The sequence below is a fragment of the Notolabrus celidotus genome, chromosome 24 (assembly GCF_009762535.1).
Source record: "Notolabrus celidotus isolate fNotCel1 chromosome 24, fNotCel1.pri, whole genome shotgun sequence".
NCBI lineage: Eukaryota > Metazoa > Chordata > Actinopteri > Labriformes > Labridae > Notolabrus > Notolabrus celidotus.
The window spans coordinates 7687490-7713584 of record NC_048295.1 but is presented as its reverse complement, the minus strand read 5'-3'; the positions used below and the strand labels follow the sequence as shown (position 1 = coordinate 7713584).

Here is a 26095-nt window from a genome sequence, read left to right as displayed (position 1 = left end):
GAAAGAGAGGCTAAGTGCAGACAGCTTGACTTTGAAGCTATTTCTATGTATAGCGCATAAACAGGCAAAAACATGGCAGCGCTTTTTATAGAAACTCTTTCAAGTGTGACAAAAGTGTAGCGTCGGATAGACATATCATACTCTAATTGAAATAAGTATCGCTCAGTGAATCATTTGTTGTCTGTCATCGAAATTCTTCAGACGCTGCCACTCCTCGGATGCTGTCATGCAGAAAAGAATCATCTTGATATTCTCTGTAAGTGTTGTGTTGTTTGTGTGCGTTGTGTTAGGGACTGCAGCACTCACTAAATGACTCCTGTGTGGTGTGGAATACTGTGCTGACTTAATGTCTTTTCTTATTGGACTCTGCAGGGAAATTCATCAGGAAAAAGGCAGCCGTTAAATTGATGCTTGTGTGTATTTAAGCTTCATAGCAGGAGCCTAAAGGTGGAAACATGTCTGTCGTCTCCTCCACCTGTTTATTCACAACAGCTTTACCAGACATGTTAATCTATAAGGTTAAAGAGATTGTTAAATGTGGGTCACTCACAGAACACATCAGATTAGCTTCAAGTGGATGTTTTTGGGGTAAACAGTAAGGATGCTGCAAACTTTATAAATGCATGTTTAGTTATGTAATCTCAGAACTCATCTGCAGCCGTTGGGGATACATTTGCGTGGTAAACAACACGTATATCTCCAGCCCCAAGGTGTAGTTATGAGTACGAAGGATAAAAAGTTACGTTCTGTTTAAGTGTCTGTTTTATTGAGCTGCTTTACCTCCAGAATTTAAACAACAACAAGGAGCAACACGATCAGAAAGTGAGCTCTGTCAGATTCTCAATATGATCCAGTGAGAAGAAAGAGGTGACGGTCTAGAGGTGGGATCTCTGTCGAGGCTTAACGGAGGAATGAATAAGTCATGTCCACCTCTCCCTTTAAAAGTACAAGCTGGGTGTCCTTGAGCAAGGCACTTAACCTCCATCTGCTCCGGTGACCAGGCGGAGGCTGTGCCAAGCAGCTCTCGTGTGTAATCATGTGACTGCAGAGAGGAAATGCTCATGGTGGGTTTTCAGAGAGGAAACGAGGATATGAGATAGAAGAGTTAGAGGAAGCCATTAAAAACATCTCTCTATAGTTAGCTCTGTTATGGTTTAGATAAAAGAACACCATGAAGGACATTAATCTGATCTTCTGACTTTTGGTTACACCTTTGATGGATAAACTACAGTCCCAATTTATTCTCAATCCCCCAGAATGCTCCTTGTTTCCCCCCTTAACTCTGAAATGTGATGATTCTGTTTAAAAACACTCCTTCTTCCTTCTACCTGTTTATTCAGCACGCATAATGATACCCTCAATCTGAAACTGGCACTCTATTTTCTAACCTCATAGACTGCTGTGTATATTGAATTCAAAAGCAGTGGGAACACAGGAGCTGGGAATAATGCATACCTCTAAATAAACTTAGAGACCTCTCTATACAGCCCCACACTGTATCGTATTCATGAAAAATAAAAACAATCTTATTATTTGGGGGATTTCAAATGTGCAGTTCTTATAGACTCAGACACAAACACACAAACAAAGCGCTGTGTAGTGAGACCTCGGCTGCAGCTTCACTGTACTGCAGGAAGAAAAAAAAGAGAGAGGGAGGATAATTGAAAGTCGACGCAGGAAACACCAAAGCCAAGTAATAATAACTCTGGCGAGCCAAAGAGGAAATGAAGAGAGGCCTCATCTTCGGAGCGGACACTGCAGCACTGAATGCCATTATTCTGACTGACTGCTGACAGGTAGTCCATTACCCACGGTGCACAGAGGACGAGGCCAAACCTCGCGCTGACAGGAAATGCAAGTGGGAACCTGGAGGACGCCGGAAGGGGTGACTTCAAAAGAATGAGTAAATTGGGTTGTGGTTGTTGCTCACGCCTTAGACTATTCTTTGTTGTACTGGATGCATTTTAATTCAAAGGTTTCTGATTGACATGCAGGACTTGTTGACTCTGACTGTCGGTAGACATGCAGAGTTTGAGACATGATGCATTAAGAGGCGTCTGATGAATGCAGAGGCAGTGTGACTGAAACCTGCAGCCTGTTGCGACACAACACAGAGAGGTGATTTGGGATCTTGGGGTTGCACCTTGTGTTGTAAATCAGAATACAAGCGGGGGCCACCCTGGCAACCCCTGGATCTCCAAGCCAACATGAACTGGGCCCATCCAGCTCATCTTGCATAGCATTAAGCATGCAAACACAGGAGCACTCAGACAGCTACGTTTGCACAATTTTAGCAGCGCTGATTTAGCCTACCTTTACAACCTTACACTTCATAATAATGAATGGCTTACCAAGTGCAACAGAAGGTTTACAGCTGGCAGAGATCTTAAGTGACAGTCTGAAGTCAGATCAGCTCATGTCAATGCATGTATCACGTCTTAACATGCTGTAAACAACTTGATTGTGAGTTGTGTCACGTGAGTTTAAAAACACAGCGCAGTGAGGAGACAGACGTTTTATACCTGAGGAAGCCAATCTTGAATAAAGTCTCTTAAAACAGGGTCTGTTGAGGTGCATTAACACGCAACACACTCTTATTCTTCACATGAAAAGGTCTCTGTGTTCAGTTGCCTCCAGTTAATGTGCTGAGTCATACTGCACATTCTGCTACATCATTAAAACCTAATTCTCCAGGTTTGTTCTGTTCCTGGAAGTCGAGCAAACACGCCCAGGAGTAAGTCTGACTTCTGCTGTTGGGGCTGAAAAACAGAGACAAAGAGAAAGATGAATGAGTCTTACTAACTTTGGGAGATGTCCCGCTGTGCAGCGTCTCTGTGTTTAGTTTGTACTTTGCAAAGCTGTGCATGTCTCTCATTTTTACAAGCTGCTCCTCAGACATCCCGCCGGTGTAACCACAATCTGTGTTTCTGAGTTTAAATTAGTTGAACATCAGGTCTGTTATCAGGTTGAATACTAAAACATGTAACGCCGCAGACAAGGTGTTAGGAATGTAAAGAGATACCTGCTTGGACTTAAAAAAGTGCTGCTGTTATTTTCTGCACCTGCTAAGAATGTTTGGAGTTTACTGTGAATGAGAGAAACCCTTCCATAGTTTCAAAAGAACACCGTGTCTTGAGAGTATTTATATACGATTGTGTACGACTGTGAAATGTCAGAAGGCTTCAAATGAATTTTCTCCACATCATTCAATGAACAGTCGTTTCACTCACGCAGCTTTGACTCTGCTTTTTGTTTAACACCTGCTGGTTGCAGGCTGAATGCCTTAACTTCTTCCACACTGCTCTTTATAGGGAAAAAACCATAAGCTACAGTACTCTACCCTTCAACAAGGAGCACAAATAAGGGTGGTTAAGGACAGAAAGCAATAACTTAGAATGGCTGAGAATGAAGGATAAGTACGGCTGTTACACTTGAGCGTTGCTCTGTGTCATTATGTTCGATTCAGCACTGCATTTAAGTGTTATTTCACCACACATCTTTTCCCCCTTCCTTCTTGTGTTATTGTTGGAGCTGCACATATAGAAAAACAGCCTTTATGACTCCTTCTGTAGCATTAAGTCAACATTATTGATATTTTAAAGAAACTGCCGCCACGTTCTGCCCGTTTTAGTCTACCTGCTACAAGTCAAATTTACAGACGCTCGATATTTCCGACATTTTTGAACGTGCTTTCATATAGATCATTCAGGGGAGCCATCGATTTACATTCATTTCAGTACAGCGTGAAGAAAAGCGTGCAAAAATCCACCCTAGGTAGAATAAACATCAAACTTCCTGATGTTTTCTTTTTAAAGTTGCTTCATCGTTGCTTATTATAAGTTCCTTATAAAAGCTCAGTCAGACATGATTTTTATAATCTTGTTTAAGCTGCAGGATAACTTTTAGAAAGCTGTTCATGCTGATTTTTTGCACTGAGGTAGAATTAATGGACACCTAGAAGGCAGGAAGTTCACACTCAGAAATCAAAAACAACACTTCACCAGTCCTTTAAGGAGGAATTGATTTGAACAAAATGTGCTAAGACCTGGCGACACTGCTACGGCCCATTAAGAGGAATTAATACAAGAGCAGCAAAAGTACAGACTGCAAACTTCACAGAGATGACGATTAAGAGTTACAAATAGAAGCTCAGCTGCAACGCATGTTTTGTTTGTGTGCTGTGAAGGCGCAGGCTCGTTACCTGGTGTCAAGTTGTCTAGAGAATGTAGAGGTGTCAATTGTTTTCAGGTGTTCTCACAGAGACATGTGATATTACGGCATGACTGCTTAGAGGTAAAGTTTGAGAAAATCTACAACATGTCTCAGAGAGAGAGGGATGAATATCTCAACTTAAGATAAGTAAATGTGCAGTTAAAGCTAGGAGCTCACCCTTTCCTGTTTTTTGAAGCAAGTTGGGAGATATTCTGAAAGTGTATTTATGATTTAAACTTGGAATAATACGAATTTTCTCATAAATGAAAAGATATAAACACCAAAGCTCTAGCGGTGCTCAAGAAATAAAGCAACAATGGAGTCTTCAGCACCTGCTGCCATTAAAACAACAACTCCTGCAGGAGCTCAGCACTTCAGTCATTGCCTCCTTTCTTTTCACCAACAGCCTCTATGAATAAAAAAGCTGTTGCACATTCTGAACCTTTTAACCTGCTTTCGTTCTGCTGGGGAAGGTAAATGCTTTTCTTTGTTCAATTTGACAAAAAGAGTCACATTTCAGGAGGTCAGGGTTCAGGTTAGAGCCTTAAACTGTTATTACACAGATCTGGGTGCAGGTTTGACCTTCAGGTGCTCTCTTGTCAGTAAACCCATAATGTACCTGTGCCATGTGACCAGGGGCTCAGGAGATCCAGAGGCGATGCAGGTGAAGGTGACTGATTCCTGGTAGTCCGCTGTGGCGTTGAAGGCCTGCTGGAACACGGACAACACCGGAGGGACTGCAAGGAGAGACACAGAAGACAACAGAGTGAGACAGGACTGCTGTCATGAAGTTAAAATCCAGTACAAGCCCTCACGTTCAGATGAAGACACATGAAAAGAAGCCGTCAGCTGCAGAAAAAGTAAATCTGTGAAAATAGTGCTGAACATAAATCCTCACAGCATCCACTCAGTTATTTATGCAGTCTGCGTTCGATCTCCTTCAAACATCGGTGTCGATAAACAGCAGAGGTCTTGATGACTTTATCAGGAGTGTATGTTGAGTGCTGTCAGAGACACGAGTGTGTCCCTGCCACCCAATCGCTCGCAGACTGTCATCGTGTCATTCAGTGAAAGCAGAGCAGAGGGAGAGCAGGCTCGGTCTTTCTCCTCTCGCTCTTTGCAGTGACAGGGGAGTGACAGCTTTATGGCAGCGGCCATGTTTATCAGGCTTCTAAGTCCATTTCTCAAGCCTGCACTTTGTCTCCGCTCCCACTGTAACCGCTCTGCCGGGGCTCCGTCATGGCATGTTTGCTGAAACTTATTGGAGTCGTGGAGCGTTTGACTCCTGCAGTTTTGTGTCCGTCGTGTAGGTGGAAGGAAACACTCGAGAGCTGTGGCCACCTGGAGCCCTGAGGCGACTCTCTGAAGATGTGAGCCAGCAGGAAGTCGAGTTAAGATGCTAAGACTTATATTTAGCTGCTGCTGTGAGTGGAGACAACTACTTTACTTGGCTACTTGTAAAAATTAAGAAACAATAGAGGTTAATCTGAGGACCATGAACTGACAAATTCTTGATTTCAGTGTGCAGCGACCACTGATGTTTTATCCTTCTCCTCCTCTTGTTTTCCACCCTTTCTCTTCTCTTTAGGTCTCTAATAATATTGCCTGAAAAGCCTGTGATATCATGTTTGTCCTCCTGCTAATTGAAAGCCTTGGGCGCTTTTAAAACAATGATGGCAGACAAACTTTCTAACATTGTGACACTAATATCAGCAGACCCCAGTTGAAGACAACGACTTTGTCCCATAAGCCTCCATGACATTTAAGTAAAATGGTGTACAAGTCCGGCCTTAAACTGAGGATGTAAAAGGGTCTAACTGGAAGACCTAGAAGAGGTCTGATCAAATGTCATTGTTGGTACACTGTTACATTTGATCGAATCAGTCATCAACATTCAGAAATATCCTCCAAACTTCTCCAGCGTTCACTTCAACCATGCTTCTTGTGAAATCCAACTTTCATCCAGTCATATTGTGGCTCGTTTCATGCTCAAGAAGCAAATCAGTTTTAATTACAATCATCTTAGTAAGATCACAAAGAAGTACAATCAACTAAATCCCACACAGAGAGCTGTGTGCCTGAAAATGAAGTAAAAAACAACGTCTAAAGCCATCTCGAGTTCTGTCTGAACACGCTCTCTATTCTCATCCCACCAAACAGATGTTTGCACTCCAGTTAAATGTGTGTTAATGCATCTGGCAGCTGCACAGTGAGATCATTTCAGCGTCATTTGTTTCCCTCTGATCAGAAAAAAAAAGGGCATTAAAAGGTATCGCTTTGTGAGGAAAACAAAAGCCGAACTGATTCATATTCCAAAAAGTACAAACAGACCTCATTTTGTGCGCCGAGTTATTGAGAGTTAATGAATTGAATTCGTCCTCCAAATGATGTCATCTAGAGGACACTTACTCCATGTTGATCTAAAAAGCGGGCTGGGTAAAAGATTAAAATGAAATATGATACGCAGCTTCAAACCTCATTAAAATGTGAGTCTGATAAAACAGTGTGTGAAGTTAGTGTGAGGGAAAAGATGACATACTTTGGATAATGAATGGTGAACTCTAATAAAAACAAAGCATCATGGCAGATACCTAATGAAGCAAACGAGCACTGTACTGTAGTCTTTCTTAAATCATCCATTACGCTGATGACACTCGTGTTTATTACTCAGTGCACACTCTTTACTTTACCTCTAAATCAAACATTTATCTGCAGCCTCCTGGACTCATTCATCATGTGAGTGTTCCCGTGTTTCAGAATCAGGAGAACAGAAAACACAGACATGTACAGAGAGGCGCATCGGGGTGTGGAAAGCTTCCGGGGATAAAAAACGGCCTCAGCGCTAATCTAACAAGATGAGACCTTTCCAATAGTCCTGACTCAGCGAATGAGAGGAGTGAGCGTCTGCTTCACATGATAACCATCGATTTCCACGCCAATACATCTCCATGGTCCCTCTCTTCCGGTGGAATACACTCCCACAGTGACGGGAACACCCGAGCAGACTCATGTGTGAAGCAGGATCACAGTTCAGGAGTCACAGAAATAATGGTGCATGGATTTTAAGAATCTGTTGGCTTCTTCTTTCCTTCATGGTAACACAACAGAGGTGGAAGGTAGAGGATGATTACATCACTTAACATTTTTAGTTAATCTGTGTTTTTAATTCATTAATAATTTATTTTTTCAAAGATCTGTGTATTTGAATTTTTACACATTACATAAAAAGATTAATTAAATGATAATAATTTAAAATAAAATATAAATAAATAAAAGGAAAATAAAAGTGGAACTGCAGTAAGATAAATAGTTTAAATAAATAGAAATAAATATCAATAATAATTGTTATTATTACTATTATTATTATTATATTAACTGAGAAATAAAGTTTAAAAAAACACATTAATCTATTTAAAGAACAATTTTTACTTGTAATTCTTTTAAGTTAGGAACATATGAACTGCCTGCATTCCATGGCCCTAAACAGCAGTATGTGTCTGTGACCATTAGACTAATATCTTTTAAATTCTTCATGTTTCAGTCATTGTCTAAATACCTCAGAGGCTCAGAGGAAGATAATGTGAGGTTTACCGACATCACAAGCAATGCAACACCATTTTAAAATCCAAACCCCGCATGGGCTGATTTAAAAACATCCACGAGGAGCCGGAGGACTGTTTTCATGGAGCAGTAATGGGCTTCATTGAGGGTGAGGATCAGGCGTGTCCTGAAGTCATGAGATATCCTCAGTAAATGTCAAAAACATGCAACACCTACTCTGAATTCAGCAAGTGAATGTTTTTGAAGCTGGACCTTTGCTGAAGAGCTTATTAGGGATTTGTTTTGTCTCCTAGATTAGCACACAAACCAGCGCTGGTGTATAATTAGAAATGGGAGACGGCACATTCGTATTCTGCTCTTCCACAGCCGGCAGCGATGACTGATGTCAGGGCAGAAATTATTTTAGAAGTCTTGAAGGACACAGCCAGTAGTTTCCACTGACAGCTCCGAAGGGGAAAATTGTGGGGCGAGAGCGTGAGTGAGCGAACCGACAATTAATTGCATGTGTCTCGGAAGGATACAGGGGGAAATCAGGATCTTATATCCATTTTTTGCATCGCCATCAGTTGCCATGGAAACAAAGTGTGACTGCTCCGGCTAGCGGGTCATCGGCACGGAGAGAGAGATAGAGAGAGAGAGAGAGAGAGAGAGAGGGTTGGTGCTAATGAAGGGACAACAATGGGCTCTATTGAGAGGAGAAAAAACAGGAAAGTCTGCAGATTCTGGACCCAGATATGAGTCACGTCTTTGCTTTTAAATAATCAGCCCAGATGATTTTATTTAAAGGAGCAGTTCAACATTTTGGGGATGAAGCTTACTAAGTTTTACTCACCTGCAGAGGTGGTTGAAGCATACTTATTCTATACTCCAAGAAAAGCAGCTGTGGAATAAACAGAGTGTGGTGAACAAGCACCAATTCTGCTCCATGTAACTGCTGTTAGACCTGAAAAACCTGGATACACATTATAAGGATGTGTGTGTGAAAGGTGGACTTTGTTACCTTCAGCCTAAGCAGTTTTATGCTAAGCTTATTAGCTGCTGCTGACTCTAGCCTTTAACTCAACGCTCTGATATCGGAGTGGTATTGATCTTGGCAGCAGAGAGAGTAAGGAGTCTCTTTAGTTCACCTGGTGGAGTGTGTAACGTTTTAGGCCGACCTTTATAAAGCAACCCAGATCCGATTTGCAACCCGTGGCCTTCACTGGAAGTCATCCCCTCAGCCTTTAACCTACACGTCCTGCAAATATCCAACTCTCACGGGCTCAACATGAGGGGTGATTCAGCCAATGAGGTTGAAGAGAGAGCTACTGAGCCATGTTGGTGAAGTTCAGTGTGAAATGTAGCGTACGTCAAAATGAAAGCATCTCACCATCCCTCTGCTTTTAACTCCGGGTGTGATCTATTATTTCATGTGAGAGATCACACCTTAGGTGCAGACAAACATCTGGCTCAGTCGGAGCGAGATGTGCAATCAGCCACACGGAGAGGACAGAAATAAAAGCTCAGGTAGAAAGAAAACAAGAGGAAGGAGGAGGAGCTGAAAACTGCAGGACTACAGATGTGTACGTGACTTCATATAAATTGCATTAACCAAATTGTCTATTGTTATTAAGTGTTGAACAGGATGCAGCTCACTTCTTTATGATAAAACTATTATAGAAGTGATTCTTGTAAATTTCAAGGTAGCTCTGTTTTGTATGAGGTTTGTGCAGGTGAGAAAATAAAGCTGTGTATATCATTTCCTTTCAGGATGAAGTGGGCACTCAGAGGTGCCACCAACATACTGAAGAGCCTCGCGATGATCAACACGAGTGCAGCCAGAGCCCCGAGGGAATACCAGGTGCAATTAAATCTATCTATATATAGAGGAATACATTTATTTCTACTGCCTAAACTACAAATGTTGACGACTGAAGACCTGTGGATGTTTTTATGCCGCCTCTCACTGTTATAAACAGTAAACAGACACATAAAGTCGTGATAAATACAATTGGCAGGAGCTGATGCTGGATTCTCAGTCTGAATTATGATCCCTGCTCTATCTGATGCTCCTGTTACACACAAGGGATGAGAAATATCTTCCTCTACCTGAAATATGTCTCATTTTGAGGGCCTTGTGCCTCCAGGATGAAAAATGGCCCTGTGTCACAACAGAAGGACGAATATGTCCACAGACTGGAGACAGCTGGGAGGACTGAGAGCTCTTCTTTTCTGCTGGAATAATGCAACACCTCTGTGAAGCCTTAGCAGGTGATTAGCATCCTTCATGGAGGCGATGATGACACCTCATAATTGGGAATAGCTTGATAAACTCTCTAGTTCTTAAGCGTATTCCTCAACTTTGTGCTGACGTACCGTGGATGAAACGCTTACACAACTCCTCTATGATGAACTTTTAAGAGCACTTCTTGAAATGTTGGACAACCTTCTAGACACGCGGCCTCTTTTGCCCTCCGGTTGATTAGCCATTCAGTGGGTGGCCCTCTTCCTCGATACGCCATCGCCCTCATCTACGCTCCGCTTTGATGATACACTGAAGAGCGGGAGCTGCGGCGGGTCAGCGGAGCTTCACTCGCTGCATGCTTATGGGCAAGAATCGGCTCTCTTATCATCTGAGGCATAAATATTTATGACTCCACACAGAGGGGGGAGTATACAGTAAGCTATTTCAGCCCTGCTTTCTGACAATGCTACTCTGCATGACTGGTTACAACGCCGTCTGTTAACACGCGGCCGATGCAGTCAGATGTGACACTTCTTCTGACACGCCGTGTCAAAGGATCAGCATGACGCATCGTCGCTACAAGCTGAATATAACTCTGTGTGACTCAGAGTCTGTGCTCAAGTTCAGTCTGTTTACAGTAAAATAAAGTACAGAGACACTGCTGCAGCAGCCGGCCAACCTTTCAGCTCGGATAGTAATTGGTCGGGCAGTCATCAAATTAGAAACACAATTTATGCGAGGACGTAAGGAAAATATTCTGACTGCTGTTTGAACTGAGATTTAATGATTCAAGAAGCAATCTGTGCTTTCAATAGAAGCCTCAATTAATGAATCCAGCTTTCAGACACCAAATATTTCCTGTTCTATTTTATTAATATTGGGATACTAAATTAGTGGGAAGTCTTTTGTTTTCCTGCTCCTCTAAACAAACAAGATCCTTCTGCTAATTCCCTCCTGATCATTAACTCTGCTGAGTGGACGGAAGTCGACCTGAGGACGACCTTTAAAGTCATGCAGTACTTCACAAACGATAGTGAAAGGATTATTTTTCAAGTTCAATAGTTACTCACAGAAGAAAAAGTTGGACAGACTTGTTGAAATAATCTGGTTTAAAAGAAGCCAACAAGCGGTCCAACAGTCCAGATCCCTCTCCCTCCCTTTGGCCTGTCACAGGTTTTATGTGGACACAAATCAATGTCGGCCCTGACTTTGGCTTAAGAAAGAGCTTAAAGAGCTCAATGCTGGACCTCAGGAGACGATGTGGGGCCTGAAGAAACCCTGTAGCTGCCTCCTTTCTTCTCTCCTCCTCCTCTAGGGGTCTTCTGACAGAGTAAAGCTATGTTCCTGGCTGTTTTTATCAGTTTGTTTATCCTACCTCGATGCCATCTCCCCAGGCACCACAACAGAGCACGGTGCTCTGTCTGCAGCTGATTGATAAAACATGTAGCGCAGTCTGTTGTGCTCATTGACATACCTGAGCCTCCTAGCGATCTACTCTGTGTCTATCGGCCTGTGATCTGGGCCTCTGTGTTGTTCGACCAGTGTAGGTTTGCTGTCGATACTGTATATTCTCGGCTAACCCTGGTGGCTTCCTGTTTCCTTGGATAATCCTCTGCCAAGATGGTTCTTTTGCCCTCACAAATGGGAACCACAGAAGGCAAAAAACCCTAGATGATAACACTTTCATGCCCGAAGCCTTGCTTAATGTTTCTCTAGACTTCTGCTGACCCTGGAGTAGATGCCTTTCTGGTATTTGAGGCTGGAAAACTACAAGATTCAGAGCAAGAAAACTGTTGGTCCAACTTTTACATTCTTTGAACTCTGTTTTGGTCTCAACCAGCACCCAGAGGATTTCTCCACAAGGTTAACTTACTCAATAATGTATCACTGTTTCCTTAAAATGCATTTTTTTTTGCATTGTCTGTGTTTCTACAAATGCCAGCATGCTTTGGGCTGCAAAGTGTCCGCTTGCAGTCAAAAGTAAAAGAGGGCAAAGTGCCAGTCCTGTCAGGTTGTGTGCAGTGGGATGTTAGCAGCTGCACTGGTGGTGAATGTCTCTGATGCTCAGTGTTTATTGGCTGCACCAGTGACATTTTATGCTAAATAAAGCAGCTGGAAAGCTTCCATTAGTAAAAAATGTAGTCATAATTTGTTGAAAAAAACTAGTGTTCACACCCAGCACAGAAGGCGGGGAGACTGGCGTACTACTTTCTGAGATACTGATGCAGAACGAACAAAGGGAAGATCAATGACAGAGGTGTATTGCACTTCAAAAAGAAGTGCTAATAGGAAGAAAATAGATGAATAAATCATTACAAACTTTGAACAAAGACGCTCTCTGGGTCCCTGTTGGAGTAAGACCCAAAAAGTAAACCGTGATTCTGTTTACGGCCATGAGCTCTGCCAAAACACAAAACCAGATCTCATCTTTGTTCCTTCTTTAGTAGGAAATAAAAGAGAGAAGAAGTTAGAAGTGAGACAGACGGGCAGCTTTGAGAGCAGAGCTTTAAATGCTCCGACAAAACGCTGATAAAACTGCATGCACTGTTGAAACAGATGTCACTTAGCCTGGTGGAAACATATTGGACTAACTCATTCGTTTCATTAAGCCGTACTTTCCTTTTAAAATTCATGCAGAGCAAAAGGTGTCTCCAGATCAGATCAGATCCACGCTCCCCCGGGGTCGGCTTCAGGCGCGTCTGACTGTAAAAGTTTTTAGGGATCAGATAAAAAAGTGTTCTTGAGGGGGAAGTAGAGTTCACTTGAACGTGTCCCCTCAGGGCGTGGCTCCCTCAGGGAGCGTGTGCACCTCTCAGGACGCTCTGCAGAGCGCTCTGCAGCCCGTCCTGTGTCTTCACCTCATGGCGAGTGTCGTGTCTCTGCAATAATAGGTCGTGCCTCATTGAGCAGGCTTATTGGATCTTCCTCAGAAGTGAGGTAAGTGGTGTGCTAAATTGAATGCGATTCATAGTTTTGGGGCGGAGGGCCGCTCTAATATTACATTAGGCGAGGGGAGAATTACATAGGCAGAGACAATATTGCAGCTGTTCAAGCGTTACGGGACGCTGGTGGCCTTAGTGAAATCACCTTTCAATCACTTCTGCAGTCTCAGGTGACTCGCTGTAAATGAGGATAAATGAGAAAATTAAAATGACATCCTTCGATTTTTAGGCCACAGATCCCTAAGCCATGGCTAATTGAAATTTTCAGTCACATTAAAGAAGAAAGAGAGTCGTGGCAGAAAAAGGCGAGCCAGATATAAGTGTCCAAGTGATGGACTTATCTGAGTCAGTGGAGCTGAATCTGTCAGCGCTGACAGCTCTGTTATGATACAGCTGAAGGTTGAAGTGTGTGCATTCAACCTGAATGTGCAGCTCAGTTCCTGCACATCTCCAGGAGCAGCATCACAGCCAGTGTGATAAACAAGCTCTGAAGCAGGTCATGTTATGTCTGCTTTGTAACATCCTCAACAACACTTCTGAGATTAGAAACAATCTTGCAGGCCGTTATCGGGAGTGTGACTTCATATTTAGTAACAACACCAATTAGTGAGATAAACAGCTTATTTTTTGGATCAATTGCTAATTAGCACACGTTGAACAACAGGACACTGTCTCCCTCAGTTGTTTCTTTTCAGGAGGAAGCAGAGCTGCTCCTGAGTACACTATCCTTGCTCAGTTAACCTTGGGCGCCTGCACACTTGAGTCCCTTGTAGCCTTGAGAGAAAAAATAAAAACCAGAGTGAGTGGTGTTCAGCGGCGACAACAGGAGTTGTGTACGCCGAGGAAAGTCGACCCTTAATGAATGCTAATCTGCTGACTCTGTGCGAAGAGGAGCGAGAGTCTGCTCACAGCTTCCTTCAGCGAGGGCCGGCCAGGTTTAGCAGGTTCCTGGTTTGTATTCAAAAAGATGAATGTGGATAGTGACTCATGCCCCAAAAACAAGATTGTTTACTGGGGTATGTCGCTCTAAGAGGATTACTCCACACAACAAAAAGTACCCTGCTGCTGTCGTACAAGTGTTTGATCTAATACTGTGCTCCTCGAGACTTTAGGAGGCTTTCTCAGACCTCTGTAGTGATGCTATATTTACTTCCAGGTATGGACTGTGAGGGTGACAAGACAGAGGGGGGTCAATCATTTATTGGAGACATTTAGATTTCAATTTTGTCTACTAATTATGGCTTAGTATCTCATAATTTAGACTTTTTAATCTTGTTATTTAGCTTTTATCTCATTATTGTACATTTTTATTTCCTATGTTTAATTTGATATCTCTTAATAATGACTTTATGAGTAAGCTATTATAACTTACTGTCTAATTACAATCAAATTATATAGCTTAATTTTGAACTACTATCTAAAAATTGTAACTTCTAACTTGTAATAATGACTTACTTTCTCATACTTATGACTTTACCTCATAGTCATAACTTCTCAACTCATAATCAGGACTTTTGATCTCATTATTTTGACTTATCATCACAAATTTGGACTTTTATTCCCCTATTATGACTTTGAATATGACTAATTCTGAATGATCATCTCATAATTTGACCTTTATCTCATAAATATGACCTTTTATCTCATAATAAAGACTCAACATTAGTCTTTTTTGTTATTAACCTCAGCTAGGAGACCTCAGATGCCCAACAAAAAGCCTGACAGGACGACATGTGTATACAAACTATTAGTTTTGATGAATCCCCTTTAACCTTCTGTAAATTAAAGAGTCTTAATGTCTTTCCTCTTGGATAAGTTATCTTTACTTCATGCAGTTTGCTGTCACAGAGCTCAGCTGTTGTCTAAGTCTTCTCTGAATGAATGAATGAATGAATGAATGAAACTCACCGTTTACGACAACAGCAATGTCCACAAAGTCGATCTCTCCACGGGCCTCCACGCTGGCCTCACAGCGGTACACGCCCTCGTCGGCTTTGGTCACCTGATGGATCTGTAGGTTGTTGTTTGCCAGCACCAGGTACCTGCCTTCACAGCACGGGCGAAGAGGAGGACAGACAGACAGAGGGACAGACAAACAGAGAGGGAGGGAGGGAGAAAGAGAGAGAGAGAGAGAGAGAGATAGAGAGAGAGAGTGGGAGGAGGGAAACAAAAGAACAACAGTGTATGATAGAGAGAGAAGTGAGATAAGAAAGTTAGGAAAACAGCAGCAGAAAATTGCCATCTCCACTCTCCAGTAGCTCGACTGTCAATCTTCACTTCAGCACATTTACCTGATAAAGTCCACACTGATAAACACTCGCGCAATTACAGTTCCAAATAGTCTGCCACGCTCGCTCCCATTGTGGCTGCAGGGAGATTGACCGGGAGTGATGAGGCCTCTATCTCATTTCTCTCAAGCAGAGATATTTATAACCATGCATCGTAATTAGAGTGAATGATTAAAAAAAAAAAAAAAAGAAGTTCTTCTTCATCCATGTTTCATCATCACGGTGACACGGAGGATTTGAATTTCAATTAAAAAAACGTGACGGATTCGAGGGGTCAGTCTTTCTAATCAGTGTGGGGGTGTGCGTTTGTCTGGGTGGAGGACAGGGGGGAGGTGGAGATGTGGAAATCAAGGAGGAAGTAATGAAACGTTGCCTCCTAGTTTCAGAAAAGAATGATACTGAAAGTTAATCTGTTTCCTGAGACCTCCTCTGCTGTCTTATATTAGCTAATTAAGCACCCTCCTGGTTTCAAAGCAGCAGTAAAGGATGGGATTACCTTTAAAAACACTGCACATGATGGACAGTGTAAATCTGAATTATTGCTCTTTAGAAAACATGCACGGTGTTGCTTTTTGCACAACATCTCCTGGGAAGCAGCGTCTTCCAGTGTCACCGAGCGACCGCTGGATAATCCTTTCTCCTGTTCGCTTGTTAACACGCTTCCCGTCCAAGTTCTACGCCTCCTCCACGCCTGATGGGGTTTCTATTCATAGAATTTGATACCCTTGTCTTATTGTGAGGCCACACAATAGAAAGAAATAGCATTTCCTGGAGAACAGTGTTTTTGGCACATTAGTGCGTCTTTTCAATTAGAATGAGAATTGGGCACACGGGGACTTGTGAGTGTTTTTTCCCTCAATAACAAAGTGTGTTTGGCAGGTTTACATTTCAAATGTGACGCTTTGAGAGCGCGCAACTTTTATTATGTCTGCTGCTGGAATAATTAAGATCAGTTACACAGCTGCACAAAGCTGAGAGGTGTCATGATTGAATATTTACTTCACTGATTGAGTCAAAAAAGTCAGGATTTGAAGTCTGTGAAAATTGGATTAACAGTCTTAACTCTTTCTTCATGACATTAAAGCTCCTGTGAGGAGTTTTGAACAGGAACACAGAAAAACTGACATTTTAAATTGTGAATTATAATGTCTGTAATCGCTGCGAGCTGGTAGGTGTCAGAAGAGACACTTAACATCACTGTAACTTCAGGTTCACTGACTTTGAACATCATTTATCCTCATTCATCTCTAAAGGAATAATCTAAGCTTTGTAATAGGAATACAACACAGTCTTATTTTGAAAGGAGGTCATGGAAACTTACTGTGGTGCTCCTCTGTGATCTCTTTGTCCTGGTAGTACCACACCACCACAGGCACGGGTGAACTGATGACGTCACACACCACCTCCGCCGTCTCCCCGTGCCGGAACTCCTGCGGTGACTGAACATCCCGAAACGTCAGCCGCTCTGAAAGATCAAACCAGAAGGAGAGGGAACAGCTTTTATTTTTCTCTCTGCCAGCATTCAGAGCAGATGATTTATCCCAGGTCTGAACATCAAAAGAGAAACAGGGGTAAAAAAGAAGAAGATGCTTTAAAATATGTGTCCCATATTTTCAGCTCAGTTCGCAGCCCCGTTCTCCTCTTTGAGCTGGATTTCCTTTTTCTGTTGATAATGCAGGTTGAAGTGTTTGCATGGCCTCGATTTAGACACCTGGCATTATGCATCACTTTTCTTCAAGAGAAGTGTCCCAAAAGAAAGAAAATGCACTCTTCTTTTTGTGCAGGGAGGAACTCTTCAATCTTCTGATAGTGCTTCATGTTGCTGGTTCATCACCCCCAACATTTCCTTATCTGTGCTCTGGCAGAGGAATTGTCTTGGTGCCACAGAAGATGCTTCCTTTCCTTGTTAGCAATCTCTCTGCTGAGGTCAACTCTGTCAGTGTAACAACAGCCATGCTAGCAAGTCATGTGTGTGAGTCCATGAGGCATTAAATACTACCAACAAATGCCATCTCCAGTCTCAGATTTTGTCCATGACTGTACTCAGCAGAAGTTGTCTAATAACTTCAGATATTTCAGTCTGAGGCGTAGCGGTTAACTGACAGATCAGATGACGGACGACTCACTTTGCCCTCCACACAGCCGTGCAGTAACCTTGGCTGGAAACAATTATTAAGCATGGCTATCTTGTGAAGTAATGCCTCGCGTTTTCGACCTGCATTATGAGGACAGGATCACATTAATTTAGAAAACCAAACAAAAAGACACCTTTCTGCTTTGACAGATGTCCAGGACAGAGATGAGGTGATTCTGATGAAACAGAGGAGGAGAGAGAGAGATGGCTGTTTCACATGCTGCCAAGAACAAACAAAAACAACACTGAGTGGATCTTCTGCAGTCTCACTGTTTGAAAACTAAGACAGGAACATGATTCACTGAATCTTCATGTCAAACCTAAACAACACTCTCCTCCCTGACCTGTGTCCTTCCCTCTGGATGAACATTTGGTGTTTGGACAAACGTCTTGTATGAGAGGACGCTTCTCTCAGACCTGCTTTTGATGTGCACTGAAGCTGGCACCGACAGCCCCGCAACCACCTGCTATCATCTGTGTTCTGTATTGTGAAGGTGTGAATAAATCAACGACAGCTCCCCTATCAGTCCCTTCCCGTTAGCGAGGCTTCGGCATTAGCATTTCGCCGTGTGATTTATGCCAGGCTGCTCCCTAAAATGAGCTTTCTCTCCCGCGACTGCACCCTCCGCCTGCGAACGTGCCTGGCATCTCAGTGTCATCATTAACTTCAAGGATGCCTTTGCGTGTTTTTGTGTCATTCACTATTTTGGTTTCATATCAATTTCTCCCGTGTGTCCTTTTCATTCCCAGAATGTGCCGCTCTCTCTCCCTCACTCAGGTTTGAACCGCTCTGGTGTCACTAGTGCCTCCTGTTTGTATCCATTTCCTTTCTCTTTTGTTGTCACACTGCTCTACAAGAGAATCAGTAAGGGAAACATCCTCTCCAGAGTAACACTCTGCTGCACACTTGACACTGCCAAGCAGAGAATCTACTCTGTACTCTGGAGTTTCTTTTCTGTTGTTTGCCGACACATCACTGGAAGGGTGACTGTCTGAGACCTGGATGATCCACTCTCTCTGGACCTCAGTCAGCTGAGCTGATTGGTCCCCGTCTTTACTGGTGAAATATGCTGGTTTCAGAGAAACAGGCTTATGCAGCATTGTTGGCTCGTCCATTAATAAACTGAGAGGAAATGAAAGGAGCCGGCTTTGATATTGTTCAGGCTTATTTAGTTATGAATTTCCTCTCACCTCTCAATACAAACCTGCAGCGGTTTATTCCAAGCTATTTCTGGATTTTGTTATCAGAAGCAATTTTTCAATAAGGAGAAAATATATTCTTATCTTCTGTGTGGGGCATGCAGAGCTTTATTTGGGGAAGCTAAAAGTCATTGCAGCAGCTCTGTGAGGCTCAGCAATAAGTAATACTTAATTTATGGTGAGTAGGTGGTTATGGGAGTTAGTGTAGGGGCTCTGCTCACCCTAACAGGTTTCTAATTTGCATCACTTCTCACCTCGCTATCAACTAAAGACATAAACAAGGTTAGGGTTAGGTTGAAGCAAAAGTCAGGGATCACAAAAGTCCTCAGAGGACCATGAATACTCCACAAAGGGATGCAGGCTTCACATCTGACCTGTGTGAGGTGCAAGAGGGAAGTTCAGGGAGTCATTATCAGGTTCATCCTCTGAGGACTTTGAATGTGGGCACCATCTTTTGTTGCAAATAATCACACAGCTGTCAGGATATTCCCAGCAGACGTGGATGTGAATGCTTTGCCACTTAAATGTGACTGGATAAAAGATTCACTGGATCAAAAAGTTATCTAGTTGAAATGTGCTCAGACATTCATGGTCCCAAGAGGATGATGCATGTGTATCGTGCTCATGGACTACTAAATGTATATCCTCAGGCATGATAAAGTTAATCCTCTGAGGACAAAAATCATTTCCTTTTTTAGTTTGTTAACAAACAACAGCAGGAAATCGAGCAAACAGCTTTAATGTTTAATGTTTGTCCAAAGTTAAAAAGTAAAGTCAGCCGTGTTTGACTTTAAATAGATCTGCCACTCAGTGTTACTCAGCCACACCAAACCATCATGGAGATGTCGACAGCAGCAGAGAGGGAGTCAACACCTTCCCTCTCACCGGTCATGGATTTCATGTCCAACATGGTGTCGCACACACGGGCACACATGCACCGCCGGAGGAGTCCTCGTCTGCTCCGGCTGTGCGCTGGCAGAATGTCTGGCCGGAGCTTTAGGCAGGTTTTTCATCCGCAGGCAGCTAATGCAATCCACACCGAGGGGCCCGAGCGAGCGACGCCCAGTTGCCATGGAAACAATGGTTTCAGCGAGCTGGTTATGTGGTGAATGAGGCGAGGGCTGAGCGGCGGCAGGTGTGATTGAGGCTGTGATGTCTCCCCTAATGGTTCGCTGGGCCAGGATGAAAAAGGCAACCACACAGCAGGTGATGATTTCCAGTGTGTGTGTGCACGTATGATTGTGTGTACCTGTCTGTGTGTGTGTTTGTGTGTGTGTGTGTGTGTGCGTGTGAAATCAAATCCCTGTGCCTTGAAGTTTCTCCAATTAAACTTGGGGAAGACTCCTTATCAAAGTCTGTAAGAGTACGAGTATTTAGGTTATCTTTGTCATAGAATTCACCCGGTTCTTATGTCTCTTTTTAATTAATGCGTGTCCCTTTCATTGTGCTACCTGTGACAAGAAAGTGCTGCAGTCGCTGAGAGACACGCTCCTATGAGACAAGCTCTTTAAAGTGGCCCCAGGGAAGGCTGCAGAAAAAAATTATTTGGGTTGCAGGTGAAAATAAAGACCATGCCATACTGTGCTGTCCTGTTTGTGGATGTTGCTCCAAAACATCTTCCATGCTTTAAGAGCTGATTTCTTGATCATTTATCTTGTTTAGTTGAACTGAAGTAGCTCAAATCTAAATATATTTGATGCTCTTAATTGAAGCAGGATTGCAGCTTCTTGTCTTGGGGCACACATGGTGCAAACTGAAGTCAATTCAGACCCGGTTTTTGAGTCGCATGAGTGATTTTGTAGCCGGGCCAAATTTCAGCTCGATTCACATCATTTGGCGTGCAGTGTGCAGGGGGCACTAGAGCTGATTATGGACTGATCAGCTGCTCCCAACTGGTCGGATGAATTTCTGGCTTGTTAGAAATTTCACTAGGCTGAATTCTTGCACAGGGAAAGCACGGTCATTAGCACCAACCTCTATGTTTGGAGCTTATTTTTTAGATTACACCTGCAGACTGCATCATGGTTACACATGGTGAACTGAAACACAGGTAGATATACACCCATTAGCCATACATAATGACCACCTGTGCAATCTAATGCAAGTCTATACAATATTTTATTATAAATTCTACTTCTGCTGTATTTTCATACGGTGTAAGTTGAACTTCCACTACGACAATTATACGATCGCAGCGGGTATGTCGCACCAAACACAAATCACAGGAATGAGCTGGTCCTCTAAGTTGGATATCTCGCTCAAGGACACTTTAATGGGACAAATGGTGCTTGATTCAGTGCCTGAAACCTGTGAGGGGACCCCTCCTGGATCCACCGCCCCCCCTCCTCCCGCTGCTGCCTCGTAACATTGAGTTTCGTCCGAGAAAAAGTGATGGGTCAGCAAAGCAGGTTAGCCTCAGAGCTACATCCCTCATTATGCCTGGCAGGTACAGAGTCCCAGGGCATTACCAGCCGTCATTATACTTTAATCACAAGAAGGAGTTTAATACACACACTCACACACACACACACACACACACACACAGTCAGAGGTACACATGGTGCTAAAACGCTCACAGGTAGAGCTAGCTGTTACAGGTTGGGCTGAGAATATGAAGTAGCTGACCATCCCTGATCAAACACTAATGTGAGAGCGTTATTCTCTTCACGCTCTCCTGTCTCCATCTTCTGAGGAGGCGATCACACAGGTAGACAGGTGTAAATGTGAATGCAGAGCGTGTGTTCTGTCAGACTTACGGTAGATCTCCAGCACCACCGAGGCCTCCTCCGTGTGGCCGCTGGCGTCCGTGGCCTGGCAGCGGTAGATACCCGCGTCCTCGATGATGGCGTTGTAAATGATGAGCCTTGATCGTGACGTCTCCGTGTGGAGCGCCATTCGCTTGGAGGGCACGATGCGCTCGCCTTGGGGGTTGTACCACTCCAGCCGCACAGGCTCGCCGATTGCTGGGAGCGAGGTCAGAGAGAGAGAGAGAGAGATAAAGTAGAGTGATTACGAGGAATAAATGTGTCGAGTTTACCGAAGAGCTGCGGGGTGGTATCAAGGTTCTGTTTGCGAGTTTACACTCATCGCTCAGGAAAGAGAGGTTTCCATGTTTACTCCCACTCACACCTGGGATCTATTCAGAACAGCAGTTGACATTTAAACGCCTGAAGACATTTATTACTTTCTTCCAAGTTGTCTCTTGTTGACTTTCAATAGTTTTATTTATTTTCCAAAACGGACAGACAAGTTTAAACCTTCCAGTCCCGGGAATATTAGAGAAAGTTTTAGATTTCCCATGAGTGACATTCTCTATGCATGAAGCTAGCCAGCCTGAAAGATGCTCAGCCTGCAGTATGTCTGGGAAGAAAATGCAGCTTGATAACAGCTGGTTGGCTTTCCTGCTTTGTGTATGCAGCTAATGACTCGTACTGTTTCAATATTTCAGTCCCCTCCACCTCAAACTTTGTGGAAACTTCTGCTTACAGATCTTTTAAGGCTGAAGAAAACCCTGGATTTGTCCTGCATGAGGCTCTTTAAGGCGGCCTAATCAATACAAGTAAGAATAAAAACAAACAGCTTAAGCTGAATATGGGGATGTTCTCTGCTTATGGGACAGGCAGCACTGAGTTGCATTGGAAGCTCTCACTTCTGTACTTTTGCTTGTGGGTCAGGTTGTTACCTTAATGTTTAGTTTGGAGATCAAAACACAGAGACTGGGAGAGATATAAGATTACTTTCAACAACCCCAATACAGAAAAAAACATTTTTTGTGACTGTTTATCGCTGGGTTAAAACTGTACCTGACTTTTCAGGACCTGGGCCCATTTAAGATGGACCGAGGGGAAGCTGTAAACCATCCTGTGGGCCCGATGAGTGGAGTGCTGCCTGCAAGCTAGTTCATGCAGACAACTCGAGCTGCGCTGATTCAATGTCTGCATTTAAATAATCTATGAGGAGTAATGAGGTTCAGAGCCCGTACGCCAAACACAATACTGTATGCTGCAATAAACTTTATCTTGAAATAAAAATTCAACATTCCTTTTGGAAATCCTTGACGCTGAGTTAAGAGGAGAGGGACCACTCAACTTGTCATGAATGCACAGTTCTGAAGACAGCTTCCTTCATGGTGTGGGGATGCACAAATGTAAATAGCTTACACATCTTGGACAGCTCTATTAATGCTGAACGAATTCACATGCTGCCATCCAGATAATGTCTTTTTCAGCAACACAATGCAAAACATTTGTTGCATCATTTAACAAACAACACAATGGAACCGGGGTTGTAGGAATAATGACACATCCTGTATAGTTCTTCAGACACGCTGAGCACTGCCATCAAATAAAGTTAATATTTTCCCACTGTACTTCTGAAAGCTCTACATAAAAATACTAAATCATTGCTGCTGTCTTTGCTCTACTGAACAGCTGAGCACTATGCAAAGTTCTTATTGGTAAACAGACAGCCTGGAAATCGTGCAATTATGCCATAATCTTGGATTTACATAGCTCCAAAGTCTGTAAGGGGAATGAGGACATATGTAAGCTGTAAATTCCACTCTCATTTCCAAGATTATGCACACATACAGACACACCACCATGCACGAGCACTACACACTGAAAAACATGGCAAGCCTGATCAGAGCCTAACTTGCATCCTAATTAAAATGGCCTCCATATGTAGCCTGTGAGCTCATCTGGCCTCTGTCGGAGATAATAGGGCAATCTGCAAGCAGCAGGTGCCCTTTGCCTGTAAATTCTGCAAATAAAAGTGTCAGCGAAGAGGTGTATTACCTCGCCTTTCAATCAGCAGGAGCCTTGAACGACAGAGAGGACGGGCAGAGGCTTGTCCGGCCCCTTAGAGACAGGTGATTGGATAGGATTCGGCTAACTAAAGGGGAAAAAAAGGGCCGAAGTAGAAGCATAAGTTTGTAGCACGTGTCACTTTAAGGGGAAGTGGAGTGGTGAGAGATGAGCTCAGAGGAGACAGAGAGGAAAGCAGGCAGTTTGAATGCTGTCTTTTCCCTTCAGTAACTATCTGCAGGATGCCCTTGGGCAAAGCTTTTAACCTCCAGCTGCTCCAGCAGAAGGTGATGGAGCTTCATCTTAAGATCAGCCAGGTGGAACTGTGAGGTGAAGGCTCCATGTGGAGCAGAGTTTTGCAGGAATTATACAACTTCTGTTCGGCTTATGGGGTTAAAAAATCAATAAAAGTCTGAGTTGGATGATGCACCACCCTGAAGGTAAATGTTAAATATCTGATGTGGCCTCCTGATGTCAGCACTTTGCATCCTAAAAAGCATGCAGGCTCCAGATGCTTCCCAGCATGCTAACAGTGCTTGGGAGCATACATACAATGCTCCCAACAAGCATCAGAGTCCGATCCTGGCACGTGTGTCGGCTCATCGTTAGTTTTGGGGTCCAGCGGATGTGATGAGGCGATGAAACACGAACATTGCTGAAATCTGTGTTTCAGTACGAGCCGTTTTCCTCCTCGCCCTGCTCCTGGTCACACGTGGCTTCCCTTGTGGCTCATGTGGGTACTTGTGGGGAAGAGATAAGTGTCTAGCAATGGCTACAGGCGCCTCTTTATACCTGTTAGCATCACAACGTTATCACCTCTTACCACTTTACAGTCTGTTGACAGCAGAAACAGCTAAATATGTTGCAGCTGATGCAGCTAGCTTTGTGACAGGCCATTTGCTTCACAGATGATCTGAGAAGACAGGAGTGTGTAGCGCGCTGCCCTGTTTTCCAAGCTCAGCCCTGCCTCCCTCTGTGTTTCTCTACAACACGCTGAATAGCTGATGGAAATTTCTGTCAGACTGCTCTTCAAATCTACATAGGGCTCTGGCGTTATTACTGGTCCTTGGTATGAATGAATCATCTGAAGGGAAAGTGGGCAGACAATGGGGGGGGTGATCACTTGTCTGCGTCTGAAGGTGTGTCATGACGTTTATGAGCCTCCTTAGCGGTGACAGAGCAGCAGGAAACAACTCAAGTATTCAAGCATTCCTGCACATGGACGGTTATTGAGTAGACATGCCCCGTGGCGCCAACATTAGCCGCAAGCCAAAACACTCCCACGTCCCAACGGTAGCTGGCACTGGAGCCATGATGGTAATTGATTCAGGTCTCCAGGGGGAGGAGATAGCAGCCGAGGAACAGGGAGAGAATCACCCTGGTCAGCATGTGTATGTGAGCGTGGCTTGACATGATGTCAAAATCATTGGCTACATATTTATCTGGTCTCTCTTTCCATATCTGCCTGCTCTGTGATGTCTGGCCAATGGGTAAACGGAGGTCTGCTGGGACGAGTGATTTGACCTCTCTGGATGGAAACATAATAGCAGTTGGATCTCGGGCCGTTCAGGCTGCCTTTGTTGCCGCCTCGGTTTTTATTTTGCAGCCAACATTTGTTCTGGCTTTCTGCCACCTCAGTCATAGGGGAGGTTAAACACACACCTTAACACTGTTTTATCAACCGCCTTATTTGTCCTGCCATGAGCTCAGGCTCATTTAACCCGACGGGAGACTTATCTGACTTCAGATGAGGCTATCTTTGCTCAAACAAAAAGCATAATCAACCGTAGAAGCCGTGATAGTGTCTGTCTGTGCATCTCCTTGTGAGGAAACACTGACTTTATCTATTTGTCATCAGTTTGAATGTTGTTATAGTTTCTATGTTGCATTATTTATTTCTGTTTCACAGTTTTAAGACTCTTGTTGCAGTTCAATCATGCATAAGGTCCGATCATTATAGAAACACATCCCTCCACGAGCGTCCACGCCACTCAGCTGAATAAAAACAATGCACACAAAAGGAATCCTGTATTACCCAGCATGCACCATAATGATGTTGTGGACAGAGCACCACTGCAGGAACAGCTCGTAGCTCTCAGTGAATTCACCATAAAGACGTCCCTGACCTTTCCCACAGCTGTGATAGAAACAAACAAACACAAAGACAAACTCACTGGAGGTGCAAGGTGACACAAACACAAATGCTGTTTTCTCTCACAGACCACTTAGAGACGACTAGTTCCTAAAGACACTCTCTCTCTCCTGCCTGCTGTCCCCCTCCCTCCCTCCCACTCTGCAGCTCACTGCCACTGTTTGTTTTCTCTCTCCCGGTGTTTGCTCTTCTTTCTCCTCCCTCAACCTTTTTCTTTTTTCCAGCCTTCATTCAAAGATTCACAGCTAAACATGCTTTCAGACGGTAGACAGTTTAAAGGAATGTTGTTCTGTACAATGAATTCAACTTAACTCTGAACACATTTTCTGTTAAAGCAAGGACTGATGAAAACCGTTCACTTAGAGATAAGAGGTTTTAAAAATGAAGAGGCAGAACATTTAAGTGTTATTTTCGAAGTTTGTACTCTTCACGACTTGATAGAAAGTTTACTCTGCAGCAAGAAGCTTGACTGTTAATGTTCATGTTGGTCAGAGACTGTTTGAATATCAGCTTTCCATCTGGACCAAAGATTTAATCTGGTTAGACGCCCTGCAGAACTTAAATCTTAGTAATACAA

At 43.4% G+C, this 26095-nt stretch overlaps 1 protein-coding gene across 1 annotated transcript in view; it reads right to left on the bottom strand.

Moving 5' to 3' along the window:
• Nucleotides 1–26095, bottom strand: part of LOC117808422 (neural cell adhesion molecule 2-like) — a 359969-nt gene that overhangs the window by 45330 nt on the left and 288544 nt on the right. Inside the window, exons 13-16 of the mRNA XM_034678166.1 lie at nt 21318–21524; nt 16549–16692; nt 14848–14985; nt 4832–4949 (exon numbers count right to left, since the gene is read on the bottom strand). Coding sequence (XP_034534057.1) covers nt 4832–4949; nt 14848–14985; nt 16549–16692; nt 21318–21524 — 607 coding nt within the window. The remainder of the gene's footprint in view (nt 1–4831; nt 4950–14847; nt 14986–16548; nt 16693–21317; nt 21525–26095) is intronic.